General features: G+C 41.3%; 1 protein-coding gene across 8 annotated transcripts in view; it reads left to right on the top strand.

The window, feature by feature from the left end:
* Nucleotides 1-13,757, top strand: part of HECW2 (HECT, C2 and WW domain containing E3 ubiquitin protein ligase 2) — a 399,402-nt gene that overhangs the window by 276,327 nt on the left and 109,318 nt on the right. For 7 of the 8 annotated variants that reach the window (XM_063712948.1, XM_063712946.1, XM_063712951.1 and 4 more), the window contains 4 exons: nucleotides 260-360; nucleotides 797-2,149; nucleotides 3,327-3,422; nucleotides 13,576-13,726. In XM_063712948.1, coding sequence (XP_063569018.1) covers nucleotides 260-360; nucleotides 797-2,149; nucleotides 3,327-3,422; nucleotides 13,576-13,726 — 1,701 coding nt within the window. The remainder of the gene's footprint in view (nucleotides 1-259; nucleotides 361-796; nucleotides 2,150-3,326; nucleotides 3,423-13,575; nucleotides 13,727-13,757) is intronic. The other variant, XM_063712952.1, reaches the window with a different exon arrangement.

The following is a 13,757-nucleotide window of genomic DNA, read 5'->3' as shown; positions in this document are numbered from 1 at the left end:
ACATAGCATATGATGTCTTGTGCTCTTAATAATAATTTTTCTTATGGCAACATTTCCTTTCATCTCTGGGTTTGTAAGTGTTCCACTTGTATGAATGAATAATATTACATTGGACTATAATGTGCTTTGAGCCTTTAATGTTCTTGTGAGTCTGAAAGTTTTAAGAGAGATAGGAGGGATTTGGTGGGTGGCCTGTGGAAAGAAGGCGAAGGCTGACTCCAGCGTAGTCAGGATGAAAGAAGCATTTCTCTTCTTGCAGTGATCAAATGCTCAGCTACAACCTTGGCAGAAGGCTCCCAGCTGACCACGTGAGTGGGTACCTCCAGTTTAAAGTGGAGGTTACATCTTCTGTTCATGAAGGTGAGATATAAATATATCTGTATGAATACATTGCTATAGGAAAAACTTGTTAAACCTAACTCAGTTGTCAGTTTGCTTCTGAACAGAATTGAATTCATGTTCTGTTTTGAAAGTAAAATAGCTGTCAAATAATTACCTGCTGAAATTTTCTAAGCAAGTAGGAAAGGCTGTTTGCCCAAAAATGTCTCTTAGATTGATGCCTGCATTTTGAAACTGGGCTGTAGAGTTTTCAGCCATGCTAACATATATAACTCCTGTGCCAAACTGACTAGCAGTCTCCTCATTTAGTAGTGAGTGGTGAATCTTAGCAAGTCAGTAGAAAGCCCTCAGTGGAATGACTGATTTCTTTGAACTTATTGGTGGCAAAGCAAATAGGTCATAAAACGTTCATTTATTATTTCTGGTTAATTTTTAGAAATGCTGTTTTCTCATTCAGATGCCTCTCCAGAAGCTGTTGGCACAATACTTGGAGTCAATTCTGTGAATGGAGACTTAGGTAGCCCTTCCGATGATGAGGACATGCCAGGGAGCCATCACGACAGCCAGGTGTGCTCTAATGGGCCAGTTTCTGAGGACAGTGCTGCCGATGGAACCCCCAAGCATTCATTCAGGACTAGCTCCACTCTGGAAATAGACACAGAGGAATTAACCTCTACTTCTTCAAGGACCTCACCTCCCAGAGGACGTCAGGATTCACTCAATGATTACTTAGATGCTATCGAACACAATGGCCACTCCAGGCCGGGGACAGCGACCTGCTCTGAGAGGTCCGTGGGTGCCTCTCCGAAACTGAGGAGTAGTTTTCCCACCGACACAAGACTCAATGCCATGCTTCATATTGACTCAGATGAAGAAGATCACGAGTTCCAGCAAGACCTGGGTTACCCATCTTCCTTGGAGGAGGAGGGAGGCCTGATCATGTTTAGCAGGGCATCCAGAGCTGATGATGGAAGCCTGACATCTCAGACAAAGCTGGAGGACAACCCTGTTGAGAATGAGGAAGCCTCCACACACGAAGCTGCTTCCTTTGAGGATAAGCCAGAAAATCCTCCAGAGCTTGCAGAGAGCTCCTTACCTGCAGGCCCAGCCCCAGAGGAAGGTGAAGGCGGCCCAGAGTCTCAACCCAGTGCTGACCAGGGCAGTGCTGAACTGTGTGGCTCTCAAGAGGTAGATCAGCCCACAAGTGGGGCAGACATGGGGACTTCTGATGCATCAGGAGGAAGCCGAAGAGCCGTCAGTGAGACTGAGTCTCTTGATCAGGGCTCTGAGCCTTCCCAAGTGTCCTCTGAAACAGAACCCAGTGATCCTGCCAGGACAGAGAGTGTGAGCGAAGCCAGCACCAGGCCTGAGGGAGAGAGTGACCTGGAATGCGCTGACAGCTCCTGCAATGAGAGTGTGACCACGCAGCTGTCCTCTGTGGACACGCGGTGCTCCTCTCTTGAGAGCGCACGGTTTCCCGAAACCCCAGCCTTTTCTTCTCAGGAGGAGGAAGATGGAGCCTGTGCAGCAGAGCCCACCAGCAGCGGCCCTGCCGAAGGGTCGCAGGAATCCGTGTGCACTGCTGGTTCTTTACCTGTTGTACAGGTGCCCAGTAGGGAGGATGAAGGGCCAGGGGCAGAATCGGCCACTGTACCTGACCAGGAGGAGCTAGGGGAGGTCTGGCAGCGGAGGGGGAGCCTGGAGGGAGCTGCAGCTGCTGCTGAGAGCCCACCCCAAGAAGAGGGCAGTGCTGGGGAGGCCCAAGGCACCTGTGAAGGGGCAACTGCCCAGGAGGAGGGCGCTACTGGAGGTAGGATATGGACACCACTGTGGCTCTTGGCTCGAGCATAGCTGTGCAGAGAGAAGTTCTGTAGTTTTCCCCTCAATGTAAATAAGGCCGCAGGTTGCATATTACCTGAATTCCTCACCTTGAGGTTCAGCAGGCAAGAAGAGAGGCAAGATTGAAAACAGCCAGGAAGAGAAGGGAACAGGTAACAACTATGTGGGCAGCTGAAACCCTTCCTCTAGATTAGGCCTCCTGTTTCAGAGTGGGGAGACCGAGGGACTTAATCACATAGCTAGGAAGAAGACAGCATGGTTTGTGTCCAGATGGGCTTGAGTTCAAATTCAGTGCTCTTTTAAAAAATGGCTCTTCTGCTGCTGAAGTAACAGGCCTGTTAAACAGCAGTCTTCAAACTTAAATAATGGGTCTCTATTGGAACCTGGGTTTGTAGATACACAACCAAACAGGCTGGCAGCTTCAACCTTAGTGTAATCTGCAAAGGTTATGAGAAACACCTAGCCACTCCTCCTCTCTAAAATTTCACAGTGGAAGATTAATATATGCTATGCATCAAAGGTAGTGTTTTTGTCTTCTACAATTTAGAATGTCAACTAAGTTAGGTGATGCATTCTGACTTGGAGAATAAGCTGTTTTTGTATCCAAGGACACAAATTTACACCTGAAATTTGTATTATGCTCAGTGAATGCGGCTCTCTAGAATGATTCCTTTAAAATGCCCTATAAGGATGCATTAAAAATTAAAGAGCAGTTTCATATGTCTGGCTGGCATAACTCAGAAATAGGAATGATTTTCTTATTCTGTAATTTATTTTTCTACCTACATGATCCCCTTCTTTTCTTCCTCCTCCTTTTTTTTTAAATTTTGTTTCCTTCATTATATTGTAGCCACCATGTGACCCTAAAGCATTAGTGCATGACCAGGGCAGAGGCCATTATGGGTGAGGGATGAGGCAGGGGAAGCTGCGGGGCGGGGGGATACATGCAGAGGACATTTCTTCAGGAAGCCCTCTTCTAAGCATTCACCTCCTATTCTCTTCTTTTGTTTCTAGGTCCTCATATGGGAAATGAGACTAAACAGAGAAAAGAAACTAGCCTTGGGATTTATGTTAGGTTTTTTGTATAGAGTCTGTTTTGATACTGAAAGAGAAAACAATACCTGGTAACTTTCTACCTTTAATCCTAGGTTCTCAAGCCAACGGCCACCAGCCACTGAGATCACTACCTTCAGTGCGCCAGGATGTTAGCCGGTACCAGAGGGTGGACGAGGCTCTCCCACCAAGTGAGGACCTGTTAGTTAAAAGGGCCCACCTTAATCAAAGGGTGAAAGGTGACAGGCAGACCCATTCCCATGAGTCTTAACAGATGGATATGTGGTCTTCAAGCAGAAGGAATCTGGGGGTTGCCACTTGGCATAGCAGGTGTAGTCCGGGACGTGCTACGCCAATGACTCTTCTCTGGCACCATTATGCTGAAAGAAAGGGCAGCTGTAAATCCTGCATTGCGCATGGGGTAAACACTATAATAATGGAGGTAGATCCAGATATTTTGGGAAATTGGGTGCGTAATAGAATTTTTTAAAATTATGCCTAACCACAGCATGAATGTTCTTTCAGCTAATAGACAAATTGGTACACTCTCTTAGAAAAACCTCACTCTATGTAATATACTGCCTTTTTGTTCACTTACAGCATTTAAAATCATTAAGCACAAGGTTCTGATTTTTTTTCTTAGGGATATGCAGAGAAGTATTGTTAATTTCAGAAATTAGTCTACTAGTTATTTGGGACATGACAATTAGCTGGGGACTTGAAAGACATTTCATTTATTTCACTTTCAGAAATCACTTAGCACTTAAGGAGAAATGGTGGAGGATTAGGGTTGCTGCGATATAGTTACATAATCTGTATTCAAAGGTATGAGTGATACCCCTAGCCAATCATAATCCAAATGAAGTGTAAACTCTATTTAAATTTCGACAGTCCTTTAAAGAGATGTAGCTCTATGAGAGTAATGCATTTTGATGAATATTGATAAAGCCTGGTAAACATTGCTTTAAAAAAAACACTGGAAGGTACACCCTTTTGCCTTACCGCTTTCCCTTCTTGCTCACCCCCTCCACTTACCCATCTTATATGTGATCATGACAACAGGCTGATGCCTTGGTTCCTCTGTTTTAAAAATGGTGGGACATAAAGAAGGGAGGGGACGCATTTAAAGGGTTACAATTCTGAGTGATTAGTCTGGCAAGTACTGACAAAAGAGCTGAATGGTACTATGGAGAGTTTATCAAAATATCGGCTTAATCCTTTTGAAATTCTTTTGGGCACAGATCTTTCCCTTGTTTGTTTATTTGGATAACTAAGGGCCATGACTCATAGGAAACATATTTTAAGCAGTTTAAAATAAAATGGACTGAGAGATTAATTAACCTTGTGTCATCTTAAGCAGGTAGAGGGGCCCAGGGACCCGAGAGGGCCACAGAAAACTTCCTTATTGATAAAACAATTGGTAAACTCTTAGAGAAAAGATGAGTCAAAAAAGGAAAATGTTTCTGGAAGATATTTAGGTATAATTGGAGCAAAACAAATTCAGAACACTAGGAGAGAGTTCTGGGAGAGCTTTATTTTTATGTATATGCAGATTAATAGTCATTTAGAGTTTCAGAGGGTTGGACAGGAGCATTGCAGAAGTGCATTGATAAATCACATCTTCCTAGCCACATCCAATTGCTGTAATTTTTGCTGTATACAAGTTTGGTCTCCTGATTGTATTTAATAAAGACAGATACTTTCCTGCTGAAATTATGACCACTGTTTGTGACATCTCAATGTATTGTTTAAATACTGGTGTTTGCATTACACCTGTAGATACATCTTGGGAAATTTTTTTTACAATTGGCAGTTCCTTTTAATGAGTTGATGTATTTGCAAAAGTAAAGGCAAGTTAGTGACTCATCGTATTTAATCAGTGACTGACAAACAGGAGGAAAATTCTTAAAAAGTGTTCCGTCTTATTCAGAGGTTTTCAGTGGTGGCAGGGGGTGCCACCCACTACGTGATGTTTAGAGTTGAGGTGGGGTGGCCTTTCAGTATAACAGTGGTTGAAGGGTGCTACTGGCATTTGGTGGGTGAGGGGCCAGTGTATCAAACATCCTGCAATGGGGAGACAATCTGATACAACTAAGAATTGTCCCACCCAAAATTCAACAGTGTGCACTCTAAGAAACACTTCTCTGTGCTAATTTATTTAATACTTGGTAAATAACATTTTTTTGTAAAATATAAACAGAATTTTTATATTTTAAAAACTCAGAAGTGACAATGCCTCCCTCTAAAAATATAAGTTATACACAAATACACACACACACACACACACACACACACACTCATACACTCGTGCTATAGGACCAAGCAACTTGCAAATCTGGAGATGTGTATTCTCATGGGTGGGTTGTGGATTGTGGTCTGAGCATACCTGATTGCTGTTCAGCTCTGTCTCCCATTCCCATGTGTGTCTCGTCCTTGTGACAGTGTTAATCGCTTGGCTGCCCTTGCTACTTGTCTGTCCTCACCTCAGCTGGATCCCTGCCCTCCTTTTCTAACTGGACAACTTTGCTACCACCTCTGGTCATGCGTCTGACTTAGAGCTGTGGCGTCTACATACACTCTGTGGTGTCTTGTGGCTTCCGAGGCTCAGCTTGGGGTGTCTGGCTGGATTGTGCAGATTGGCCCATGTCTTAAATGACCTGACTGAATTTTAAGGCTAACAGTTGTGATTTTTAACACTGTTAGTTATTATAACTTCATTTTTGCGGTGATTTACACTTTACAAAGCACACTTTTGCATGCTTTCCTTTATTTTTTGTTCTTTAAATAATTTTGCGAGGTAGGTGAAGCAGGTCTTGTCTGTAATTTATAGGTTGTTGCATAGAAGTCAGCTAATCTGATTCTTTTATTTTATAGTTGCAGAAACTGAAGCCCAGATAAATTAATTTGTTTAAGATTTCGTGCAAGCAAAAGTTGACACAGAGTTTCAAATATTCCCTCTCCTCTATCAGGTATTCTGATCTGAGATTGGAAGCGAAGGGCCTGTTGTGTGGGTAGATGAATGTAAATTCTGAAAGTCTGGTTTGAGGCAGAGGGTGGCTTACACGGTGATATGTTATTTGTTGGGCACCACCAATGCCTCACATCAGAGGGTTTGGGGGTTTCACTGAAACTTCAATGTATTGCAGTGCTTTGAGGTCAGACCCACCAGGAATACTAAAAAAGTGCTCAGCTTTCTCTTCTTCTGGGATAGAGTTATGCAAAGAGGTCCTCCCCAAGGAGGGCCCTCACCTATTAGGGAAGTGGCTGCAGTGGTTTGAGCCAACATCGTGTGGTCCAGATAGATGTGCTCTATTCAGCATCTGTATTAGACCCAGCAGCACCTCTCCTCTCTGTGCAGGTCACTCTCTTTCTACCCTAGGGACAAGCTACTGAAGCAGTGTAGTTTGAGCTTTGATGGCCTCCATGTGGCATGATCATGGTGCACTGCGGCCTCAAACTCATGGGCTCAAGTGAAGCTCCTGCCTCGGCCTCCGAGTAGCTGGGACTATAGGCGAGCATGATCATGCCTGGCTGGTTTTTTTCTGTTTTTATTTTTTGTAGAGACGGGTCTAACTATGTTGCCAGGGCTGGCCTTGAACTCCTGGCCTCAAGCAATCCTCCCACCTTGGTCTCCCAAAGTGCTGGGATTGTAGGTGTGAGCCACTGTGCCTGGCTTTGATTCTTTTTTTCTTTTTCTTTATCATTATTATTGTTGTTCTTGTTACTTTAGCACCTTTTCATCATATTTTCAGGGATTTACTTGTTTGCTTTCTTCTTTTTCCATTCTTATTTCTCCCATCTCAAGAAGGGAACAGATCTAGTACTAAGATTGATCAGCGGTGATGGTGATCTACCAATTGGTTCTCAAAATCTTACTCTTGCCTTAGACCACACAGAGTGCACTGTGGCCTTGTGGCTTGTGTAACTCCAGCTCTGGTTGAGAGATATTCTAATGATTCGTAAAAAATAAGAAAGTTCCAGGCCTTGGAGGCAGCATGACACTGTTGAGAGCCTCCCAGGGAAGTAGCTTGGACTCAATTATACCCAGAATGCCTTAAGAATTTGCTGTATCTTCTCATTCTGATGTTACTGATGGTCCTGTCAGCTAGGGTAGTTCAGGGCTAAAGCCCTCTAAAATATTATCAGTGTGACAAATGTTGGTCTTTTTAGCATTAAGATGAGTGAAAAAAGAATCGCCAGCCCAGCCCCTCTGAAAAACTATTTTCTTTTTCTCTTATTGATTCCAGTGTAATTGTGACTTAACCCATTGCTGCACTGGAGACAATATGGAATTGTTGTATAAACGTTTTTCCCCCAAAATGGTAGTTTTTCTAGGAAGAGGACTAGATTCAGGATGAACAGTCTGGGTTAGTGGACTCTGATAGGATCGCAGGATGTTGCATATTGTTAGGGCTAATCTATTACTTATGTGAGGGGTTCAAACTATGGGGGAACATTTATCATTTTTTGTGGTTGTATACTTTCATTATTAAAGTATTTTTTAAAACGAAGGCCTAAAACCATGCAGTGAATCTGAAAAGTATAATTAATCTAAACTTAGAGTTTCTACTATGTTTAGGGTTAGGGACTCTTATTCTCTAAGGTTACAAATTTGTTTTGAGGAAAAAATGGATACTTTTAATCTAAAAAACTACCTTATTAAAAATTGAAGATTACAGTGCCAAATATGCAACTATTTGACTTTTTAAAAAACTTTTTGTTCAAATAAAATAGCAGAAAAGAGCACATATGGCCTGCCGAATTCTTTCTACTAAACACACATGGCAGCCCACACCATCAGCGCTCTAGAAGTCCCCTTTGTACCGCCTTTCAATCACTGACCACAACTCTGTATGGGGAAATGGGCCTACTGTCCTGATTCCTAAAGTCATAGATAAGTTTAGCCTACTTTTATACTTTATACAAATGGAATTTTACTTCCTTGAGTGTTCAAATACAAAAAAAAAATCTTTTAAACACTGTCATCTGTCATTTATCACAAAGCTTATAATTTTCTTTGAAAGTACCTTTAGTTCATTAGAACTTAATCATCTCGCCATTTTGGTGATGATACCTGTGGTTATTATAGTTTTTTATAGTGGATTTATACATTTACTTCACAACAATCAGGTGCTTGATTTTACTAAATCCAATGATAACCAATTCAAAACCCTACCCAGAGCACCCCCCACCCACCCCTGATATGTTGTAATTCATGCTGTTTAGTTGTTGACTTCTCAATATCAGCATCCACTGAGTTTTATTCACAGCTCATCCAATCATGAGCCTAGTGGTCCAGTGGAGACTGAGGTCTGGTTTGAAGGGAGTGGGAAAGGATGATGAGATGAGCAGAGGGATCATAGGAACAACTCTGCCCCCTTTCCACATATGTTGATTTTAAAAACTGAAAACTCTGAAGACCTAATGTTCTACCTGCGTCTGTTCCCTGCTGAGGAGACCAGTGCTGTGACAGTAGCCTTGGAGTAGTTTTACCCACTTTCTAATTCTCCGACTTTCCCTTCGTGTCCAGCCACTTAAAAGAGCCTATTTATATTAAAGTCTTAGGGTGTCTAAGAGTCTACTTGCTCCTGGATTTTAGGCAAGGTTTAGGGTTTTGTTTGTTTGTTGTTGTTGTTGTTTTGAGATGGAATCCTACTATGTTACCCAGGCTGGAGTGCAGTGGCGTGATCTCAGCTTACTGCAGCCTCTGCCTCCCGGGTTCAAGCGATTATCCTGTCTCAGCCTCCTGAGTAGCTGGGATTACAGGCATGCACCACCACCCCCGGCTGAATTTTGTATTTTTAGTAGAGACAGGGTTTCACTATGTTGGCCAGGCTGGTCTCAAACTCCTGCCCTCAGGTGATCCACCCGCCTTGGCCTCCCAAAGTGCTGGGATTACAGGTGTGAGCCACCGCACCCAGCTGCTGAGGTTTAGATTTTTGTGAGCCTCCATTTCATGGTCTCTGAGAAATCTGGCATTTGCTTCATGGGTTTGTCCAGCAAATTAGCTACTGTTTTAAGTTCTTATTAATTTGTGTCAGTGTTGCTCAAATTTTAGTGTGTCTAGGAATAAGCTGAGAAGGTTGTTAAAAGTGCAGATAACTGAGCCCTAGCTTCAGATAGTCTGATTCTGAAGACCTGGGGTGCATCATAGGAATCTGCATTTTTATTGATCCTCAGAGTGATTCTGGCACATGTTGTCAGAGTCCACCTGCCTTGAGAAACATTTCTGTGGGTAATAGTTTTCAAACCTTATTATTGTCATGAAGCTATTTATGCAAATGAAATATTATGTGGAACACCAATATATACAACAATAACATTGGAGCTGTCATGGCTAAAATAGGATTGGCAGGTGTTTGTGGAGCCCTGTTCCTCAGGGACTCAAATCTCCTGGCCCTGTAAGGCTAGCCTAGACATAAAATGTTACTAGGTTCTTGCTGAACCTAATATAATAAAATGGGCATAATTTTATAGATTCATAGAATACTAGAACTGGAAGGGACCTTTGTAGTTGTTTGATTCTGTCCTCTAATTTTTCAAAACTGTGATTCAGAGAGTTGTAGTGACTTTTTTTAAGGTCTTGTAGTGAAAGTGTGACAAGCCACAGCCAGAAATCAGGCCTTCTACCTCCCAATTCAGTGCAAAACACACACAGACACACAGACATACACACACCTCCCAAAACATTGCTCTCGTTTTCACTGCACCCTGATTGTATAACCTATTTGACAATGTGGCAAGACAAGGAAGTAAATGTTAAGTCCTCAGTCTTCTAACTCTGCGTATCTCATTTTAGCATTGTCTATCTGAAAGAAACTTTGATGCTATGAAATGAGTTTTCATATGCTTTCTTATACCAAAAACAAACCAGGCCCAATATAAAGACATATAAGATGTTGGAGCAGTTGTACCCAGCAAAGTAACTTTGATAGATACAACAGAGAGCTAACCTTTCTGCAGGCACCTCTGCTGCCTTTGCCTGAGTAGAATGATATTGACAGCGTGGGTAGAAGTGGATATGTAGTTCATGGATAAACCAATAGCATAACAGCCCTTCCTGATTCAGAGCCAAGCATTCACTTGAAATCAGCACTATAGAATTTGTCTTTATGGGGACTTGAGTAATTACATCAGTGTGAAGATACAGTATTTAATAGGGATAATTTTAATATGCATTCAGTGTTCCATGACCTTAGAAAGCAAATTTTTGGTCCTTGTTTTCTTATTCTCCCCATTGCACATTGAAAGGTCTTTATTGAACTATAAATTAAGGCTATTACTGGCCTTTGTGGAAGGTGAATACAAGAATCATTCTTTTTTGTGGCTTTGTGTCATTTTAAATTATTTTTTCTTTTTTTTATTATTATTATTATAGTTTAAGTTTTAGGGTACATATGCACAATGTGCAGGTTAGTTACATACGTATACATGTGCCATGCTGGTGTGCTGCACCCTTTAACTCGCCATTTAGCATTAGGTATATCTCCTAATGCTACTTTGTGTCTCTATGAATTTCACTACCCTATGTACTTCATATAAGTGGAATCTTAAAATATTTGTCTCTTGTGATTGGCTTATTTCACTTAGCATAATATTTTTAAGGTTCATGTTGTAGCATGGGTCAGAATTTCCTTCCTTTTTAAGGCTGAATAATGTTCCATTGTATGTATATACTACATTTTCTTTATCCATTCATCCAGTGATGAACAGTTTTTTTGTTTTGTTTTGTTTTTTAGAGGAAGTATACTTTTTATTTTTTTATTTTATTTTTATTTTTTATTATTATTATACTTTAAGTTTTAGGGTACATGTGCACAACGTGCAGGTTTCTTACATATGTATACATGTGCCATGCTGGTGTGCTGCACCCATTAACTCGTCATTTACATTAGGTATATCTCCTAATGCTATCTCTCCCCGCTCCCCCTACCCCACAACAGTCCCCAGAGTGTGATGTTCCCCTTCCTGTGTCCAAGTGTTCTCATTGTTCAATTCCCACCTATGAGTGAGAACATGCGGTGTTTGGATTTTTGTCCTTGCGATAGTTTACTGAGAATGATGATTTCCAATCTCATCTGTGTCCCTACAAAGGACATGAACTCATCATTTTTTATGGCTGCATAGTATTCCATGGTGTATATGTGCCACATTTTCTTAATCCAGTCTACCATTGTTGGACATTTGGGTTGATTCCAAGTCTTTGCTATTGTGAATAGTGCCGCAATAAACATGCATGTGCATGTGTCTTTATAGCAGCATGATTTATAGTCCTTTGGGTATATACCCAGTAATGGGATGGCTGGGTCAAATACTATTAAATTATTTTTTCATTTATTACATTCTGTGTGCAAGACACATTTATTTGGCTGTTCTCTCTTCCACCTAGCCATTTTGCTACACATACAGACCTCAAGCAAGCCATAGTCATACTTCACTTGGTAAATTCCTACTTTGTTAGTTCCAGGAAAAAATTCCATCTTTGAGAATTTTTTTTCACTGTTTTTGTCAGAAAATGGAAAGTATGCAACAATGTGTTTTCTTTTCTCCCATAACTGCCAGAAGATTGAGAGCCAAATTTTAGTAATAATCTAATCTTGGGAGTTTGGCAGCATCTCCTCTCTCTGTTTCCTTTAGTTGGTCTAGTTGGTCTCTATTTTTTTATCCTAAATTGACCTATTCTACATTTTTTAAATTGGGGCTACTGTAAACATTCTTTGGAGAAGAATTGGTCATTTCTTTTCATGTGCATTTGATTTGATGTCTATGTGCCTGAATTACCCTGGCTCCAATGAGAAAGGAATGAGATAGGGGTAATTGGTTCCCAAAATCTTTGAGATGGAAAAGCATGCAAGGAGCAGAGCAAAACAGTGAAATAAATCAAAGTGTTTTGAAAAATGGTTCCTGAAGATGCTTTAATGTACTTGCTATTTGTGAGCATATCAACAGGCTGGGCATGAGGTCTTTTGAAAATGTCTTATTGATGGGACTGCAGTGCCCAAAGAATTCAGATTTGGCAGGCTGTTTCATGGTAGAATCTGTGTTACCTTGGAGCGTGAATGGCATTGAGTTGTTTGCTGTCTGTGTGGTGCTTTTGTTCAGCCCAATTCCTCTTTCTTTTGCCACTTGTCATAAATTACAATGTGCTGAGATCAACAAAAGATGTCTTTCTGCTCCCAGCTGAGGTGATGGCCTTCAGCAATGGTCTGGTGCAGGCTGAGCTCTACAATGCAGGTCTTTCCAACCCTAAGGACTCTGTTGGGATACTTGCCCTGTTCCCTTACAGAGCAAATGCCATAGGTGGTCAGGAGAAAATATGCCCTCCTCCTGGTCTCCAGGATTAGCCCTACTATGTCTGTTGATAAGCATGTGATCACATGGACAGTTTTGAGATAGCTGAATGTGTCAGGAGAAAAATGCTTATTAATTTCAAAAAATAACTTACACAAAAATATAAATGCATAAAGAACTTTCCCGGTTAAAGAATAGATTTCTGCTGTTTTCATGTTTCCTGTGTAAATTACCCTTCACACCTGTAATAAGTTTCAAAATTTGCCTTTTGAAAAGATCAGCTCATGCTCTGTGGATTTCAGTAGGCGAATGGCCTTTTAGAGAGTCACAAAGGTGGGGTGTCTGACTCTGAAGACTAGTCTGCCTTCTGAAGATTCACTTGTATATTTCTCTAGAAAGATTTAACACACTTAAAAATAAAATTAATCTTTTAAAACGTTATGTTTATTTGAGGTTGGAAGGCAAGAAATTGCCCTTGCTCTGAAAATGTAGTCATCTTTGGAAAAGTGCAAATAGAAGTTTGTAGATAATGATACTGTTTCATCACTAGGCAAGCATAGTTATTTTAGTTATTTTTTTCTGAGGACTAAATTTACTACAATTGTGCATGAATATGCATGTGGAAGTTTCCAGCTATGAGGCTTTCATTGAAGCTAGAAAAGACATGGGGAAATCAGGTTTTTTTGGTGAAAATAAACATCAATACCCATTTTGATGTGAATATCTGAAGTGTTATGAAACCAACTACATATATTTTTAAAATGCTGGGGCTCATATGTGAAGGGTGAGCACTGTGGGCAAATTTGGAAAGATTCTCTAAATTTAAAGATTATTTAAGGGACTGGTATTATACGCACAGGATAGGCTTAATAATCAGTCACAGCAGATTCTGGAGTGGACTGGCGAGAAGTATGGGATAATGCAGTGAGATGTATGTTATTAGTCTTAGATTATAGCATGTCAGAGAAAGAAAACACATGCCGAACTTAATGAACCCTATTAATCGTCTCAGCTCCTCCTCCTAATTCCTTTCGGTGCCTCACTGCTATTTAGACTGGGAGGCACGCATTGACAGCCACGGCAGGATCTTCTACGTGGATCACGTAAACAGAACCACGACGTGGCAGCGACCGACAGCTCCCCCAGCCCCGCAGGTGCTGCAGAGATCTAACTCCATACAGCAAATGGAGCAGCTGAACCGGCGGTGAGGATGAGCATTTTGCTGTGACTGTTGT

Source organism: Pongo abelii, chromosome 11, assembly GCF_028885655.2.
Source record: "Pongo abelii isolate AG06213 chromosome 11, NHGRI_mPonAbe1-v2.0_pri, whole genome shotgun sequence".
NCBI classification, from domain to species: Eukaryota; Metazoa; Chordata; class Mammalia; order Primates; family Hominidae; genus Pongo; species Pongo abelii.
The sequence above is the reverse complement of the archived record's forward strand: the minus strand, read 5'-3'. Positions and strand labels throughout refer to the sequence as shown.